Source organism: Oncorhynchus clarkii, chromosome 18, assembly GCF_045791955.1.
Source record: "Oncorhynchus clarkii lewisi isolate Uvic-CL-2024 chromosome 18, UVic_Ocla_1.0, whole genome shotgun sequence".
In the NCBI taxonomy this organism is placed as follows: Eukaryota; Metazoa; Chordata; class Actinopteri; order Salmoniformes; family Salmonidae; genus Oncorhynchus; species Oncorhynchus clarkii.
Window position 1 is genome coordinate 45,595,831 of NC_092164.1, and position 18,318 is coordinate 45,614,148.

Consider the following 18,318-nt stretch of genomic DNA (forward strand, 5'->3'; position numbering starts at 1 on the left):
GGAAACAGAACATCCGTGACAGAATCACTTTACCACAACCTACATTTACATATTACCTCGACACCTGTGCCCCCGCACATTGTACCGGTACCCCCTGTATATAGCCTCGCTACTCTTATTGTATTGTTGCTCCTTAATTATTAATTCATGAATTACATTTTATTTATTACATTTTTACTTCAATTTATTTGAGGAAATACTTAACATTATTTTCTTTAAAAAAATGGGCTTGTAAGTGAGGTCTACACCTGGAGAATTCGGCGCATGTGACAAATAACCTTTGATTTGATTTAAAATCTCAGTCAGGAGTGCCATTATTGAAAACATTGCTTTACATAAATTATTTATCTATCAACCTGTTTATACAGAACATTCCTGGAACTTAGAAAGGTCCCCAAATGAAGGTTTTAAAGGGATGTTAAAGTCCTCTTTATTACAAGGCACATTCAGTGTTGTGTGTTTGCAGTGTTGGAAAGTGGCTTAGTGATAATGGTTGAACAAGCAGCATATAAAACAGCCTGGAGGTAGAGATGGACTTGTGCACGGCTTTGAGTATTGTTGCTGATCGTACATTTAGACCACAGCCGTCATGGTGGATGGTTACCTGCCTGCCTGTCTACCCCTCTCCTAGCCTGCCTGCCTGTATCTCCCTGTTTACCTGCCTGTTCCTAAACCTGCATGGAATCTGTCTGTTGTTACATTTCAATTTAGTCAATTGTATTTGGAAGCCCAAGTAACGTAGTCTAACAGTAGAAACATGGAGAGTTGAAGGACAGACCGTGAAGGACAGACCGTGAAGGACAGACCGTGAAGGACAAAAACTCTGTATTGATTGTCCTTTTGGGATGATGTGAGGTAAACACCATGTTTGAAGAGTTCACTGCAGCATTACACAAACCTCCCCCTTCTCTCTCCGCCCCCCTCCCTCCCCCATTTCAGCAACCCCCCCAACCCAAAATACAGCTGCTTTCAACTCCAGTACAATTCCTCTGGGGAATCGATTCAACTCACTTTCACTTGAAGATTTCCGAGAGCAGAATGTGACTAAATAAGTCAACATTAAAAAGGAAATTAAACATATTTGACATCAATTAGTATGTCAGTCCATCAGTCAGCAGACAGATAAATAAGCAATTAAATAAATAAAAAAAGTATCAGCTTTGGAAGACTTGAGCCAAAACTGAATAATAGGAAATCAGATTTAAAATAAGCCCACATCAGTTAAATAGCCTGATCACATGATGTGCCTCTCCAAATTCTAAATACATAGTTAGAAAACGCAGTCAGACAAAAACATGTATTTTTCCATTTAACCTGCAGACCATACATTATCAACCCCCGACCTGGTGGAGTCCAGAAACATACATTATCAACCCCCGACCTGGTGGAGTCCAGAAACATACATTATCAACCCCCGACCTGGTGGAGTCCAGAAACATTCATTATCAACCCCCGACCTGGTGGAGTCCAGAAACATACATTATCAACCCCCGACCTGATGGAGTCCAGAAACATACATTATCAACCCCCGACCTGGTGGAGTCCAGAAACATACATTATCAACCCCCGACCTGGTGGAGTCCAGAAACATTCATTATCAACCCCCGACCTGATGGAGTCCAGAAACATACATTATCAACCCCCGACCTGGTGGAGTCCAGAAACATACATTATCAACCCCCGACCTGGTGGAGTCCAGAAACATTCATTATCAACCCCCGACCTGGTGGAGTCCAGAAACATACATTATCAACCCCCGACCTGGTGGAGTCCAGAAACATACACTATAACCCCCGACCTGGTGGAGTCCAGAAACATACATTATCAACCCCCGACCTGGTGGAGTCCAGAAACATATATTATCAACCCCCGACCTGGTGGAGTCCAGAAACATACATTATAACCCCCGACCTGGTGGAGTCCAGAAACATATATTATCAACCCCCGACCTGGTGGAGTCCAGAAACATACATTATAACCCCCGACCTGGTGGACCTGGTGGAGTCCAGAAACATACATAATCAACCCCCGACCTGGTGGAGTCCAGAAACATACATTATCAACCCCCGACCTGGTGGAGTCCAGAAACATATATTATCAACCCCCGACCTGGTGGAGTCCAGAAACATACATTATAACCCCCGACCTGGTGGACCTGGTGGAGTCCAGAAACATACATTATCAACCCCCGACCTGGTGGACCTGGTGGAGTCCAGAAACAGAGTGGACAACCGGCAAGCCCATAAATAAACGCTGCCTCCTCCACTTTACTGCTCACATTGAGTAATGAACCACTGCATTGGTAGTGAGTCGATCCATTCTAGCATTTACTGGGCTCAGTGACAGACTCCATAACAGAGGTAACATGTACTGGGCTCAGTGACACAGACTCCATAACAGAGGTTAACATGTACTGGGCTCAGTGACAGACTCCATAACAGAGGTTAACACGTACTCGGCTCAGTGACACAGACTCCATAACAGAGGTTAACATGTACTGGGCTCAGTGACACAGACTCCATAACAGAGGTTAACATGTACTGGGCTCAGTGACACAGACTCCATAACAGAGGTTAACATGTACTGGGCTCAGTGACACAGACTCCATAACAGAGGTTAACATGTACTGGGCTCAGTGACACAGACTCCATAACAGAGGTTAACATGTACTGGGCTCAGTGACACAGACTCCATAACAGAGGTAACATGTACTGGGCTCAGTGACACAGACTCCATAACAGAGGTTAACATGTACTGGGCTTAGTGACACAGACTCCATAACAGAGGTTAACATGTACTGGGCTCAGTGACACAGACTCCATAACAGAGGTTAACATGTACTGGGCTCAGTGACACAGACTCCATAACAGAGGTTAACATGTACTGGGCTCAGTGACACAGACTCCATAACAGAGGTTAACATGTACTGGGCTCAGTGACAGAGAGTCCATAACAGAGGTTAACATGTACTGGGCTCAGTGACACACAGACTCCATAACAGAGGTTAACAAAACATCTTCCCAGAGACATAAAGAGAAAACATTGTTTTCCTTTTGTCTTTTCAGCAAAAACACAGAACACACAACTTTAAATTAGGCCTAAAGCGGTGAACAGAGTACTTAAAACCCAAGTTGATATATTATTTAGTACGATCCCACAGAAATCAACTCATTAAGGAAAACAAGGCAAAACAGATCCAAGACTCAAATTCTACATTCATTCTTACGCAAGAGGTTCAACTTTGTTAAACTTTGAAAATGTCCTTAAATGACACCGATGTGACTATAATTTCTCAGTTCCTACGCTTGTTTTGAAGACAAACCCCTACATTTCCATCCAGAGCAGCAACAGATCAATAGCCTATGGTGTGGTCCTGAAGAGAGGACCCCTGGTGAGGACTTCAAAATGTTTTAAAATTCTTAGTGAGGCCTCTTAACTGACTGACACTCTAGGGGGGAGAAAAATAAAATATACATCATGACAGTACAGTAGTAACAGTCTCAATTAAATGGAGGGAGATTCAGCCAACTGTCACTGAAGATGGACTGCCCTGCCATGTTGGATGTGATTGAAAGTGCTGACAGAATACAAACTGAAATGAATGTCAAATGAAATACGACAAATTGATTGATTTATTGTTTTGGGGCACTTACAAGAAGTCAACTGCAATGACATTACTTACTGCATTCATATTGCGGGCGAAAAGCCTCATCTTTCAGTTAACCAGACTACAGTGCTAGAAAATGTCATGTGGGTGGGACACTGGCAAAAAGTGACAGACTTAGAAAATGTGTGTGTTTACTTCAGTGTGATGAGATGGAATGAGTGACTGGCCATCTTATGTGACTGAGTAGCTAGGGAAATCAGGGGGGGCTGAGTGCCAGGGGCTTTCAAACAACTCCATAAATAAGTAGCCCTTTAATTGCTATTTCTGCCCCGATAAAATGAATAATGTTGGTTGAAGCTTTAACAACTATTTCTAAAAATAGGTCTCATAAAAAGCAATCTCTTACGACCCTTTCTCCACTCAATATAGGTAAGAGCCTGCAAGTTCCTGGTCTGAATCGTAGTCTCCGAGCCACAACACACAGCCAACAAATAAAATATTGATAATAATCTCCTGTCCCTGATACAGTTGAACTACCCCCACTAGTGATGGGGGGGAGAGAAATCGATACAGTTACAAATTGGGATATTACTTCTGACAATATATTGCGTCGTATTGTTTTGACAAAAATCGCAATATTATTTTTGAGCTAGTTAGCTGTCTGTACCTGCACCAGAACTCCAGTATTTTTCCTTCATAGCTTGTTCTCCATCTTCTTTTTAACTTGTTAAATGTAGCTAAATGTAATCGAAAATGTAATCCCCAAAAATAATTATTTATAATGAGAGGGCCATAAAGAATAACTAGTAATGCTGCATACTCAAAGAAAGGTTCAAATATGACCTTTTGGCTTCCTTGAACTCGTTAGGAAATCGCCTTTCATCTCATATCAAATCTTGTACGTCTATGACAGTGTTTTTTGTTTAAAATCTATGCTTAAATGGCTATAAATCCATCTCTGAATGTGCGTGATGAAAACGTGATGAAACCACTCTAGACTGGTGCACTAAGATGTAATGATTGCAGGCATGTGCTGTGTCAGTGGTTATGATGTACTGTAGGGTTCAGTCATGGACAGTCGGAAGAGCGAATGAAATGGTAGGACATCCCAGCTTCAAGTGGTTTCAGATTTCACATCCTACATCACACAGGCTGAGTAAAAAAATACTACTGTGTCCATGGGAACCAGGGCTATCGCTCAATGCAAACCAATTCCATCCACAGTGTCAACAGATCGATTTATAAAAGTGATAGTTTCAGTCAGAACCGGTACCAGAAACATACAGGTTACCAAAACAGAGGAACTGTTCTAAAAATACAGTACATTTATATATGTATATATAAATATATTTATATTTATAGCCATTAAGCATAGATTTTAAACAAAAAACACTATGTCATAGACGTACAAGATTGATATGAGATGAAAGGCGATTTCCTAACGAGTTCGGGAAGCCAGAAAGGTCATATTTGAACCTTTCTTTGAGTATTCTACTGCCAATGTTTGTCTATGGCAACTGCATTGCTGTGTGCTTGATTTTATACACCTGTCAGGAAAGTGTGGCTGAAATAGCCAAATCCACTAATTTGAAGGGGTGTCCACATACTTTTGTATAATCCATCTCTGAATACATGTTAGAATCGCCTTCTTTCCGGGTAAATCTCTATTAGCTTTACACACCTTGATTGTGCAACACTTGGCCATTATCCTCTTTTTTTTATTATTCAAGCTTTCTTCTAGGATTTTGCCTGTGCTTAGCGCCATTCAGTTTCTTTTTTATCCTGAAAAACCTCCCAATCCTTAAAGATTACAAGCATACCCATAACATGATTTAGCCACCACTATGCTTGAAAATATGGAGAGTGGAACTTAGTACCGCCTGGTATCTTTGTAGTGACTGGGTGTATTGATACACCATCCAAAGTGTTAGTAATAACTTCACCATGCTCAAAGGGATATTCAATGTCTGCTTTTATTTATTTTTTTACCCATCGACCAACATCTCTCTTCTTTGAGGCATTGGAAAACCTCCCTGATCTTTGTGGTTGAATCTGTGTTTGAAATTCACTGCTGGACTGAGGGACCTTACAGATAATTGTATGTGTGGGGTACAGAGATGAGGTAGTCATTCATAAATCATGGTAAACACCTATTGAACACAGAGTGAGTCCATGCACCTTATTACGTTAAGCACATTTTTACTCCTTAACTTTTTAGGCTTGCCGAAACAAAAGGGTTGACTACTCAGCTTTTCATGTTTTATTCATTTGTAAAAATGTCTAAAAACACAACGTCGGTGGAATTATGGGGTATTGCACTACCACCTCAAGACAGACCTTTGAAAGTGCCAGGCTCTGAAATTCAAAGCTGTGACGTTTCCTTTCCCCCGGGAGCTTCTGCTGTGACATTAAACGGGAGGACAGCAACGTGCTGAACGTAGGAACTGGGGTCGATATTATTTTACAGGGGTTGACTTCTAAGACTTGAGTTGTGTTTACCGTCGGTCACATACTACGATGCTGAGGGACAGAACAAATTCCTTGGTTGTGCACCTGTGTAGACAAACAAGCCCCTCTCGAGCAGCCAAACCCCAGGGCTTCACCAGAGGACTCGTGTATCAAGGTGCGTGCGCACAAAAGAGATGCGTGCGACAGTTGTCCCTGCAAACGTGGGTAATTACACATTTTGAACTGGACAGGAAAGTGTGCGCGCATCTCCACGCAAATCTCAAATCACGCGCTCACACAACTTCTCGTGGTTGAGCGACTGTATGCAAACAAGTCGGCTATTGTTACTTTGGGGGAATGGAGGAGTTTGATGCACAGGAATTGTAATAATGGTCGGCTAATATAAATATTGGTCTAATGATAAAAGAGAATAATTTGCCATTGGTAAGAAGACCGCATAGCAGAATGTCATCTAATATGTTCATTTGACTTCTGTTTTATATTCCTAAGTCATAATCATATTGCAGGACATGTCTCTCCTTTTCTGACATGACTGGTTTATTCTGCTACAAATACTAGGCTACTATTCATCACTCATTCAATAAGACAAGCTCTAAAGTGAACGGCGCGGTGGCCAATGGCAGCATGTACAGGCTACAGTATTGCTGTTTGACAGAAGGCAGCATGTACAGGCTACAGTATTGCTGTTTGACAGGAGCGTGACATAATAGAGCCTGTGTCAACGATGCAGATGAAAACACAAATCTACCGATAAAATAAGGGAAAAAAAACTATTTGCATTTTGCATAGAAGTCACTGCAACAACAAAAAATACATTCTGCCCACACCTCTACAGAAATGTGATCAGATTTGCCATTGCAATATATTTAAGAAACGACCATGGCCAGGCGGGGTTATAGGCAGAGTTATAGAGCTAGTTCACAACCCCTACAAATATAGTATGGCTCTGATTTATCAATTAAAACATGCATATTTTGTGTGCGACAGTTTGATCAATCCCAACAATTTGTTGCAAACGCAAATCCTAGAATCTCCATGTACACTAGTTGTGTATTTGAAATGTACGCACGGTCGATAAATGACACCCCAGATCTGTGGATTAAAAGGCACAATCTGGGATATTTGAAAACGGTTATGTTGTTTCCCCTTCCTCATCTGTCAGCTTTATACCAAACCAAGTGGCGCTGGGTTGACACACAAAGTCAGGATTGTGACTTTCAAGGAAAAGGCTGTAGCTGCTGGGCCGAGACAGTCACGCTGTTCCTCTGAGCTGTGCTGCTGTGTGTTCTACAATAACTCCCCAGACACGCAACGAACACAGCGAGGGGCCGCGCCCCATTACTGCATGCTGGGAGAAGACGGCCTGCAATAACCCCCGCCGTGGGTGACATCACCACACTGCAGACAAACAGCTGGGGGGTGATAGAGAATAGCTGGAGGGAGGAAGAGGGAGAGAGGATGGGAATGTGAGCGAGTCAAACAAAAAAAGAGAGAGAGAGAGAGAGAGAGGCGGGTGAGGAGAGAAGGCGTGGAACCGCAGTTTAGAGGGGAAAGATCTGTGCACGGCCCATTTCACAGTGTCTCTGCCAAAGCCACCATTGAGAAACTCACTGAGAACTATAGAGGTTTTAAGCTGTTCAAACAGTCACTCGAGCATGGAGTGAGGAGTCTGGTGGACGAGGTTTCAACTCGAGTGAGATCAGTGCACATGCTAGCTGAAATATAACAATGAAATATGTTCTGTCACTTTTTCTATGCTCAGCCTCACACACACAAAATGTCACAGATAGAAAAGCCTTATTTCTCAAATCATACGTCTGGAGGCATCACAGGCTGTAACTGCCCACTGTTAGCGTGACCGCCGCTGACACACGGTGGATGTATGACGGCCACAGGGATACAGCTGAGCTGCTGTTATTCCAGCAGGTTTACACAGAGAGGATGCTGGGTAGATGGGAACAAAGCCTCCCTCAGCATAGCAACAGTCCCTCGCTGCTGCTGACATGGGCAAATATTTCATACTGTTGGCACTCTGTTCTCTCTCTGCTCTCTCTCTCTGCTCTCTCTCATGCAACCTACTTGTTGTGTGTATGGACTGTTGTGTGTATGGACTGTTGTGTGTAACTGACAGATGCACACACACAATACACATGTTAATATTTTTAAATGTATGTAAATTGTAAAGTCTAATGTATTTTTCGTTATGTGTCGGACTCCAGAGAGACGAGCTGTCTCCATTGGCGTCGTCCAATGGGGATACTAATCAACCAACATCTCTCCCTCTCTAACCACTATCTGTTCTCGCTCTCCCTCTTCCTCCCTGTATCTCTACCTCCCCCTCTCCTTGGGTGAGTACCTATCTCCTGAGTCCAAATTAAGCCCACTGTCACCCAGCCACCAGCTGAGACTGGCTTGGTCGAGCATTACACACCATTACACCCACAGGCACAATGCTGGCTTCCCTAAAGAACATGCATGGTTGGCTGCGGTCAGGGGATGATTTCAGATGATCTCACATGATCAGTAGTATGAAATTGAGGTTTTTCAACTAATACTGACAAAAACATTTGACTATGTAATGTGTGTTATACCTAGAGTAGAGCTAGTCAGACATTTTTTCTTTCCTTTCTGTTTTTAAGAGTTACTATTTGTATTCATTTTCCTTTCTATTCAGTACATGTCTCAGCCCTGGGGGGGGGGGGTTATATGATTTTGAATTATAAGACCCCTTGAAGTATAAAAAAAAAAGATAAAGAAAAATGATTTTATGGAAAATTGAATTTGGCCTTACTGCTAGAAGCCCGTAAAAAAACACACTGAATAACGATTCACCACATGGACAACAGATAGTCCCCCCCAAAAAAATCAAAGGTAAGTTTGTTCTTTAGTGTCTGCCCTATATCAGAGAGATACAAGCATTATCAGGAAACCTTTGTTATATATATATTATTATTTATACCTCTATTTTTGGCACTAAACAGTCTCATTATATTTCCAATAATTGTTTAAATTGGTACCAGGGAACCTTCAGATGAGTCTTATGAGGCCTGTGGCGTCCTAAAGCAAAACATGTATCTGTTGGTGAGAGTCTCACCTTTCTACAGAGGGGTCATATTTGTGTGTAGCCCAATCTGTTCAGACACTACAGACAGAAGTTGGCAGCCCGGCTAACTTCAGACGAGTCTCTGTCACTTTTCAAAAAATGCAAAAAAACAGATCTCCATCTTAAACTGACAGATTGTTAAAGGGATTTATGCTAATTAGATTACCGTGGGGTCGACTCTAGGGGGGTTTAGGGGTGCGACTTACAATGTTGAAACAGTGTCCACTCAAAGACACTGGAGAATGAGACCGTCTGGGTTTCGGTAGTCCTTTGAGCTAAAGGCTTGGGGAGCTAAATGTGTGTGTGTGTGTGTGTGTGTGTGTGTGTGTAGGCTGACCTTGGTCTGAGAGGAAGTCCAGCATGGTCTGGAGCAGAAAGGAGAGGTGGCGGACAGACAGGCCGGGGTTTCCCATACGACGGGATGCGTACACCAGCTCATGGAGCAGACGCATCTGTACCGCTGCCCAGCCTCGGTGGGAACCTGGAGGAGAGGAGATGATTTTAATGTCAAAATGTACATGTTCTACATTAACCATGCCAGCCCCTCTGAAAAGACACACATACAGAGGTCGGAGCAGAGGGCAGCCATACTACTGCACCGCTGGAGCTGGTTTTAGGGATTCAATGCCTTGCTCAAGGGCACAACTGCAGGATATGGCATGCAGGATTTGATACCAGTAAGGGGGGTGGGGGGGGGGGGGGGGTCATCCCAACATTCTCGTACAAGAACAACATGTGAGATTGTGAGCTGTGCCCGTTGGCTCAATGTTATTTGTGTTCTGCAGCAGAAATCTTAAGACAGGAGAGCGAGAAAGCATGAGCGCGAGAGAGAGAGAGAGAAATCATGAGAGAGAAAGAGAAAGCATGAGCGCGAGAGAGAGAGAGAGAAAGCATGAGAGAGCGAGAGAAAGCATGAGAGAGAGAGAGAGAGAAAGCATGAGAGAGAAAGAGAGAGAGAAAGAGAGAGAGAGAGAGAGAGAAAGAGAGAGAGAGAGAGAGAGAGAGAGAGAGAGAAGGAAAAAAGGATAGCCTACTCAGAGGTAAATAAGAATCAATTGCTCCCTGAGCAACACAGTCTGTGGGGCTAAAAAAATCTCGTGACCAAGATGCTTGTCCGTCATTAGTGTTCCCTCTACTGTTGGAGGATATTATTAATAAATATATTTTCTGTCATGTGCAAAAATCATATTAATGCAAATCTCGCCTAAGCCATTTCCTCCTCCTGTGGCGCCCACTAAGCAATCTATATATAGCAGCATCCACCTGTCTGTAACACCATGTGATGCTACCGCTGCTTATCTGAAGGGCACCAATACAGAGAAAGACACACTGTGGCTGCTGCTCTCCCTCTTGTTCTCTGTCACTCTCTCTATGCATGGGAGCTCTGTATTAACTCCTTAACTGCTACACTGAACAAAAATAAAACGCAACATGTAAAGCGGTAGTCCCATGTTTCATGAGCTGAAATAAAAGATCCCAGAAATGTTTCTCTCAAATCTTGTGCACAAATTTGTTTACATCCCTGTTAGTGAACATTTCTCCTTTGCCAATATAATCCATCCACCTGACAGGTGTGGCATATGAAGTAGCTAAGTAAAAAGCATGATCATTACACAGGTGCACCTTGTGCTGGGGAAAATAAAAGGCCACTAAAATGTGCAGTTGTCAAACACCACAATGCCACAGATGTCTCAAGTTGAGGGAGCGGGCAATTGGCATGCTGACTGCAGGAATGTCCACCAGAGCTGTTACCAGATAATCAAATGTTAATTTCTCTACCATAACACGACTCCAAAGTTAAGAGAATTTGGCAGCACGTCCAACCGGCCGCACAACAGCAGACGTGCAACCACGCCAGCCCAGGACCTCCACATCCAGCTTCTTCACTTACGGCATCGTCTGAAACCAGCCACCTGGACAGCTGATGAAACTGTGGGTTTGCACAACCGAATAAATGTTGCACCAACTGTCAGAAACGCTCAGGGAAGCTCATCTGCATGCTCATCGTCCTCACCAGGTTCTTGACCTGACTGCAGTCTTCAGTAGGCAAATCCTAACCTTCCATCGCCACTGGCACGCTGGAGAAGTGTGGTCTTCATGGATGAACCCTGGTTTCAACTGTACCGGGCAGATGGCAGACAGCGTGTATGGCATTGTGTGGGCGAGTGGTTTGCTGATGTCAACGTTGTGAACAGTGCCCCATGGTGGCGGTGGAGTTATGGTATTGGCAGGCATAAGTTACGAACAACGAACACAATTACATTTTATTGATGGTAACTTGAATGCATAGAGATACCGTGACATGATCATGAGGCCCATTGTCGTGCCATTCATCCGCCGCCATCACCTCATGTTTCAGCATGATAATGCACGGCCCCATGTTGCAAGGATCTGGACACAATTCCTGGAAGATGAAAATGTACAAGTTCTTCCATGGCCATGTTACCCATTGAGCATGTTGGGGATGCTGTGGATTGTGTACGACAGCGTGTTACAGTTCCCGCCAATATCCAGTAACTTTTCACAGCCGTTGAAGAGGAGTGGGACAACATTACAAACGCCACAATCAACAGCCTGATCAACTCTATGTGAAGGAGATGTGTAGCACTGCATGAGGCAAATGGTGGTCGCACTGACTGACTGGTTCTCTGATCCACACCCCTACTTTTTTTGTTTTAAGGCATCTGTGACCAACAGATGCATATCTGTATTCCCAATCGTGAAATCCATAGATTAGGGTCTGAATTCATTTTAATTGACTGATTTCCTTTAACTCAATAAAATTGTGGTATGTTGAGTTTATATTTTTGTTCAGGGTAAATAAAAGGTATCCTAGAACCTCTCTCTCTCCCCCCCAGCTAAATGTCTTCTGTGGTATTTTCGAGGCGGTATTCAAGGTGTCTGGGAATCCAATTAGCACCACCATGATAATGACACGCAGCACAATGCTCAACCTGTCACAAACACACCACCCTGTCACACAGTGTCTGTATCAAAAGGGACTGTACCTTCTGGTAGGAGACTTAGCAATTTCATGTAAGGGGACGTTTGATACTACTGTCCTCCCCTACGGTCAGGTAGCCTAGTGGTTAGAGCATTGGACTAGTAACCGAAAGGTTGCAAGATCAAATCCCCGAGCTGACAAGGTAAAAATCTGTCATTCTGCCCCTGAACAAGGCAGGTAACTGTTCCGAGGCCGTCATTGAAAATAAACATTTGTTCTAAACTGACTTGCCTAGTTAAATAAAAGGTACAGAATTTTTTTTACAATTTAAGCATGAAGAGTGCATGGTAGCTAAATGACTTGTGAGTTTGTGGTCTTTGAAACAGTATGTCCTCTGAACTGAGAGAAAGAGAGAGACAAAGAGGTAAAAATAGCCTGAGGGAGGGATGGGAGAGAAAGACAGGATAAAGAGGAACGAGAGGCAGTCCTCTCAACCTGGTAAAGAGGAGAGTACTGAGGGCTCCCGAGCCAATTAAAAACCAATTCGCTCATTCATCCCTCTGCCCGCCAGTCCTGTACCCTGTTGGAATGCACTTTTGAGCCCCATTTCCTCTGACGTTACCCTCCTGCACCAGGGGCCTGGCTAGCTCTCCTCACAGCTCAATTATCTCCCACCTGACACCTCTCCTCAGGCTGAAGGTCTCAGAGGCATGGCTGTAGTAGAAAGGCATGCTGCCTTATGAACAACCTGTCGGTCGGTCTCAGTTTTGTAAAAGAATATCGGGAGGAAGAAATCCATAGTCGACACACATCACAATAGTTTTCCTCTCTTCCCTTCACTGTTCCATAGAAGTGGAGGTCAACAACAACGCCTCTCTCTCTCTGTCTGACAAACTCTTCTCAAGTGAGTCCTTTGAACGAGGATCACAGTAGAGATATAGATGACCCTAAATCGTTGTTTTGTCTGTCAGCGTTTCTTTTACGCTCCAACCCCTCGTGGTGGAGTGGGTCGAGCAGGGTGAGGTTCAAGAGCCTGCGGTGTACAGCAGCTTATCCTGAGGAACATGAGTGTGTGTGTGTGTGTGTGTGTGTGTGCGTCAGGCAGAGTGGCGGTTTATAAAGGCCTGGGTCAGTGCAGGTCTCAAATCAACTGTCTCTCTCTATGCGCAAAGTGGTGCCTTGAATACGTATTACCCCTGAGAAGAGCTCTTGAAGGGGAGACCCTTTAAATAAAGCTCACGGCAGGGGAAGGCAATGTTATTACATTTCTCACTTTGAGTATTGATGTTACTGAAACAGGGGTGTGTGTGTGTGTGTGTGTGTGTGTATTTTATTGATGATTTCAAAGTTCTAGGGGATCCCTCACCAGTGTATAGGACACTTTTGAGACAGAGGAGAGGCATATCCAATCAGGTACCTTTGCTGAAGTCTTTGGGGTCGAGGGAGAGGCTGTATCCAGGCAGGGTCTCCAGCAGCAGCTTGTAGCAGGCCCTCCAGCCAGGCTCTGGGATGGTGGGGGCCACACACTGCATGGCTGCTACCCGCTTGAAGAAGGCTGATTTACGGTGGAAACCAATCAGGTGGTAGAGCTCAGAGAGGATGCTGTAACGCTGGATCTTCTCTTCCTCTGACAGCTGAGAAGACAGGAGAGATCATTGGTTGGTTGGTTGACTCTAGTAGATTATTGAAAAACTATTTAAACCAAACACTGCATGTAAAATGTATGCACACATGACTAAGTCAGACTTACAGTCATGCGTTCATAGCTTTTACGTACGGGTTGTCCAAGATCTGTTATCGAACTCAAATGTAACTTTTACAGAGAAATAAGTTGTATAACTTATCGTTGAGAATTTATAATGAACAACAATATAAACGCAACATGTAGTGTTGGTCCCATGTTTCATGAGCTGAAATAAAATATTACAGAAATGTGCCATACGCACAAAAAGCTGATTTCGCATTTTGTGCACAAATTTCTTTACATCCCTGTTAGTGAGCATGTCCTTTGCCAGACAGTTGATGAAACTAAGCAGTATTTTTGTCTGTAATAAAGCTCTTTTGTGGGTAAAAAACTCATTCTGATTGGCTGGGCCTGGCTGCTCAGTGGGAGGGCCTGGCTCCCAAGAGGGTGGGCCTAAGCCCTCCCGGGCCCACCCATGGCTGCGCCCCGGCCCAGTCATGCGAAATGTATTTCAATTGACTGATTTCCTTATATGAACTGTTACATTTAGCATCTGCTAAATGGTATATAATATTATTCTAAAATCCTTGACAAAAACACAAAAAAAGTTGTACAGCTTATTTCCAAATAAATCTCTGAAAAAAGTTTGAAGCAATTTGATTTATACAAATTATTAAATATATTATATATAATATATTAAACTAATCTATGGAAAGGATATGAGAACGATCAGTCACTGCACACAGGCACTGCACACAGGCACTGCACACAGGCACTGCACACAGGCAGAACTGGCCGAGCCTCAAGTGAGATTTCCCTCCTAGAGAGCAGATCCTGAATTGATCAGGGTTTCAGTTCCTTACAGGATGGCCTCTGGTACCTGTCAAAAGAGCTGTATTATGGGACCCGGCTGTCGGCAGGCAGATCCTCTGGTGATCATCACACAGGAAAGCAGCAGAGACAGGTGCCTGACTACAGGACCTGGAGCCAGAACATGAAGCCTAGGTGTCAACAGTCTCCGTGGGACCTCTGGTGTCAGCAGTCTCCGTGGGACCTCTGGTGTCAGCAGTCTCCGTGGGACCTCTGGTGTCAGCAGTCTCCGTGGGACCTCTGGTGTCAGCAGTCTCCGTGGGACCTCTGGTGTCAGCAGTCTCCGTGGGACCTCTGGTGTCAGCAGTCTCCGTGGGACCTCTGGTGTCAGCAGTCTCCGTGGGACCTCTGGTGTCAGCAGTCTCCGTGGGACCTCTGGTGTCAGCAGTCTCCGTGGGACCTCTGGTGTCAGCAGTCTCCGTGGGACCTCTGGTGTCAGCAGTCTCCGTGGGACCTCTGGTGTCAACAGTCTCCGTGGGACCTCTGGTGTCAACAGTCTCCGTGGGACCTCTGGTGTCAACAGTCTCCGTGGGACCTCTGGTGTCAACAGTCTCCGTGGGACCTCTGGTGTCAACAGTCTCCGTGGGACCTCTGGTGTCAACAGTCTCCGTGGGACCTCTGGTGTCAACAGTCTCCGTGGGACCTCTGTTGTCCCATACGGCCAGGAGTCTTTCCTGGATATGATCTGACTAGGTAAAACTCTGGGCCCTGGTTATAGACTACAACTAGGGACCAGGGTTTGTCCTGAATACGAGATCTAAGCATGGGACTTGACTAGGCAAAACTCTGGTCCCTAACTAGCAGAATGTGTGCGAGACCAGGATGATGGTTCACCCACAGAGAGGTACATCTACAGGTCAGGTGAGGTCTTACCTGTCCCAGGTTGATGTAGACAGCATTCTGGAGGAACTCTGAGGCCTCCATGGCCCTCTTCTGAATGGCTAGCACCCTGACTGCCTTCACACACGCCTCCAGCTCTATCACGCCTGCATTCTTATACTGGGGGAGGAATGGAAGGAGAGGGAGAGACAGGGATAAAGAGAGAGAACGCAAGAGGGCAATAAGAACAGACAAGGCCCAGGCTCAGCATAAGGAAAACGTAAGAAACCAATGAGGACTACATTGACTTTTCCCACCCGGCGTAATAATCTGAACCGATGTATTCCATCATGTCTCTTTCTCTCTCTGTGCTCCAGACATCATTATCAGATTACTGATTCTAGTTCATGTGGTGATACGGTCGTTCATTATCACTTCGTGCCACATGGTTCTTTCAGGGGAGTCCCGGGTTCTCCCCGAGTAGTAGTTCTAATGAAGTAGAAACCTGAGTGGAGGTACAACAGTGCTCTCTCACACACCCCACACACTCCTATCCCCATTGTCTCCTTACTAAACTGCAATTCATATTTGAATGGCCCTGTCGTGTTGAGATAATGTAATTTAATTTGGAGTGAACTAGTTACAGGTATAAGGGCCAAGGGAGGTCAGAGCAAGAAGCCAATTATAATAGTGGAGATAAAGAGTTTCAGAAGGCCTACTGGGATATTATTCTGTAGTAATTCATTTTACCCTTATTTTACCAAGGAAGTTGACTAAGAACATATTCTCATTTACAGCAACAACCTGGGGAATAGTTACAGGGTAGAGGAGGGGGGGGGGGGGTGTGAATGAGCCAAATGTAAGCTGGGGATGATTAGGTGACCGTGATGGTATGAATTTAGCCAGTACACTGGGGCTAACACCCCTACTCTAACGATAAGCGTCATGGGATCTTTAGTGACCACAGAGTCAGGACACCCTGTCTTTTATTCTACCTTTATTATTTAACTAGTCAAGTCAGTTACAAATTCTTATTTTCAATGACGGCCTACTAGGGAACAGTGGGTTAACTTCCTGTTCAGGAGCAGAACGACAGATTTGTACCTTGTCAGCTTGGGGGTTTGAACTTGCAACCTTCCGGTTACTAGTCCAACACTCTAACCACTAGGCTACCCTACTGTCCCATCCGAAAGATGGCAACTAACACAGGGCAATGTCCCCAATCACTGCCCTGGGGCAAAGGGGAGGAGAAACTATTTGACTAGAGGAAAGAGTGCCTCCTCCAACACTACTTCCAGCAGCATCTGGTCTCCCATCCAGTGACCAACCCTGTTTAGCTTCAGAGGCAAGCCAGCAGTGGGAGGTGGTATACTGCTGGGATGTTACACCTCTGTGTTTTTACCCCCAAGCTTTAAGGTTTGTTTGTTAACACATACCTGTGCTATACCAGTAAGTATAGTTATCAAGAGATCAACAATGCAATTAACTAATGTCTTCTATTTTTTTAATTTGCAACTGATAGAGTTATAGGGCATTTGAGATGACCCCACACTTCCATTTGGCTATTAGTAACAGACACTGACGTCATTCTAGCTAAGCCTTCCACCGTTGACTCTCTGAGTGCACTCAGACGGTTTCTCCTGTAGTCAGCATGTAGTAGTTTGTTTACAGTGAGACGCCCAACCATCACTGATACCTAGTGCGCTACTGTCCCCTGGTGGAGATGTTGAGAACTGCAAACTGGATCGTGGATAATGGAACAGTCCGCAAAGAGCATTGGTCTTCAAAGTGCAAACACTGAACCTTGCTGAAACATCGTATGTAATAAAGTATGTAGGAGCATTCAGAGCGTGGGTGTCTGCTTCTTTCCTGTGATGGATACTTTTTGTACCCTGCACCTGAAAAACAGATAGCTGTACATACAGTGCTTTTGAATGATTCTTGTTCCAATACCTTGCCATAGTAGGAGATGGCCTCCTTGTATTTCTCTATGATGTCCTCAGGGCCCAGGCAGTTCTTGGCCCGACCGATCTCACTGCTGGTGTCTGCACTGATCCCATTGGCTGTGAGGGCACCTGGAGTTACGGGGGAGAGAGAGCGCGAGAGAGAAGGCACGAGAGACAGGGAAAAATTACATTAATGACCGGGATGATTGTCAATGTTCAGACCCATCCACCACTTGGTTCTTCACATCCATATCAGCGGAGGCTGCTGAGGGGAGGCCAGAACGGAGCAAATGGAATGGAATCAAACTGGAAACCATGGAAAACATACGTTTGATGTATTTGATACCATTCCACTGATTCCACTCCGGCCATTACCACGAGCTCGTCCTCCCCAATTAAGGTGCCACCAACCTCCTGTGATGCATATGGCCAAAGTCACAACAATCAACAATGACATAGTCACTGGTAAACTGTGTATAGCCTATCTGAGCATACACATTTAACGCAGCCTCGAACAGGAGTTTCAGACACCGAGATAAAGACAACACTCCATGATTGCCATGCATTGTACACAACAATCTATCTCTAAATAAAAGGCCTTTGAGGGTCACTGTGCAGTTATGTGATCAAAATGACGCTGATTTCATCATGTGCTCAGTAGCTTGGAATGTTTCAATTGAAATGGTTCAAAAATGAATATTTGCAAGGAGAATCTCTCCTCTACCTATCTGATTTGAATACAAATGTAGTATTGAGAGAACATTGCCTAGCAACAGCTCTAGCTGGCTCCGTAGCAACGGCGTCGCGGCAATGTCACTATGACACAGCGTTACACGTGACTCATAAGACTGGGAACACATGCAGGTACTAGAGATG

General features: G+C 44.5%; 1 protein-coding gene across 1 annotated transcript in view; it reads right to left on the reverse strand.

Annotated features, from left to right (window-relative positions):
- Positions 1-18,318, reverse strand: part of LOC139373565 (trafficking protein particle complex subunit 9-like) — a 314,072-nt gene that overhangs the window by 288,312 nt on the left and 7,442 nt on the right. The window contains exons 8-11 of the mRNA XM_071114227.1: positions 17,450-17,571; positions 15,551-15,676; positions 13,541-13,757; positions 9,517-9,660 (exon numbers count right to left, since the gene is read on the reverse strand). Of these exons, the coding sequence (XP_070970328.1) occupies positions 9,517-9,660; positions 13,541-13,757; positions 15,551-15,676; positions 17,450-17,571 (609 nt within the window). The remainder of the gene's footprint in view (positions 1-9,516; positions 9,661-13,540; positions 13,758-15,550; positions 15,677-17,449; positions 17,572-18,318) is intronic.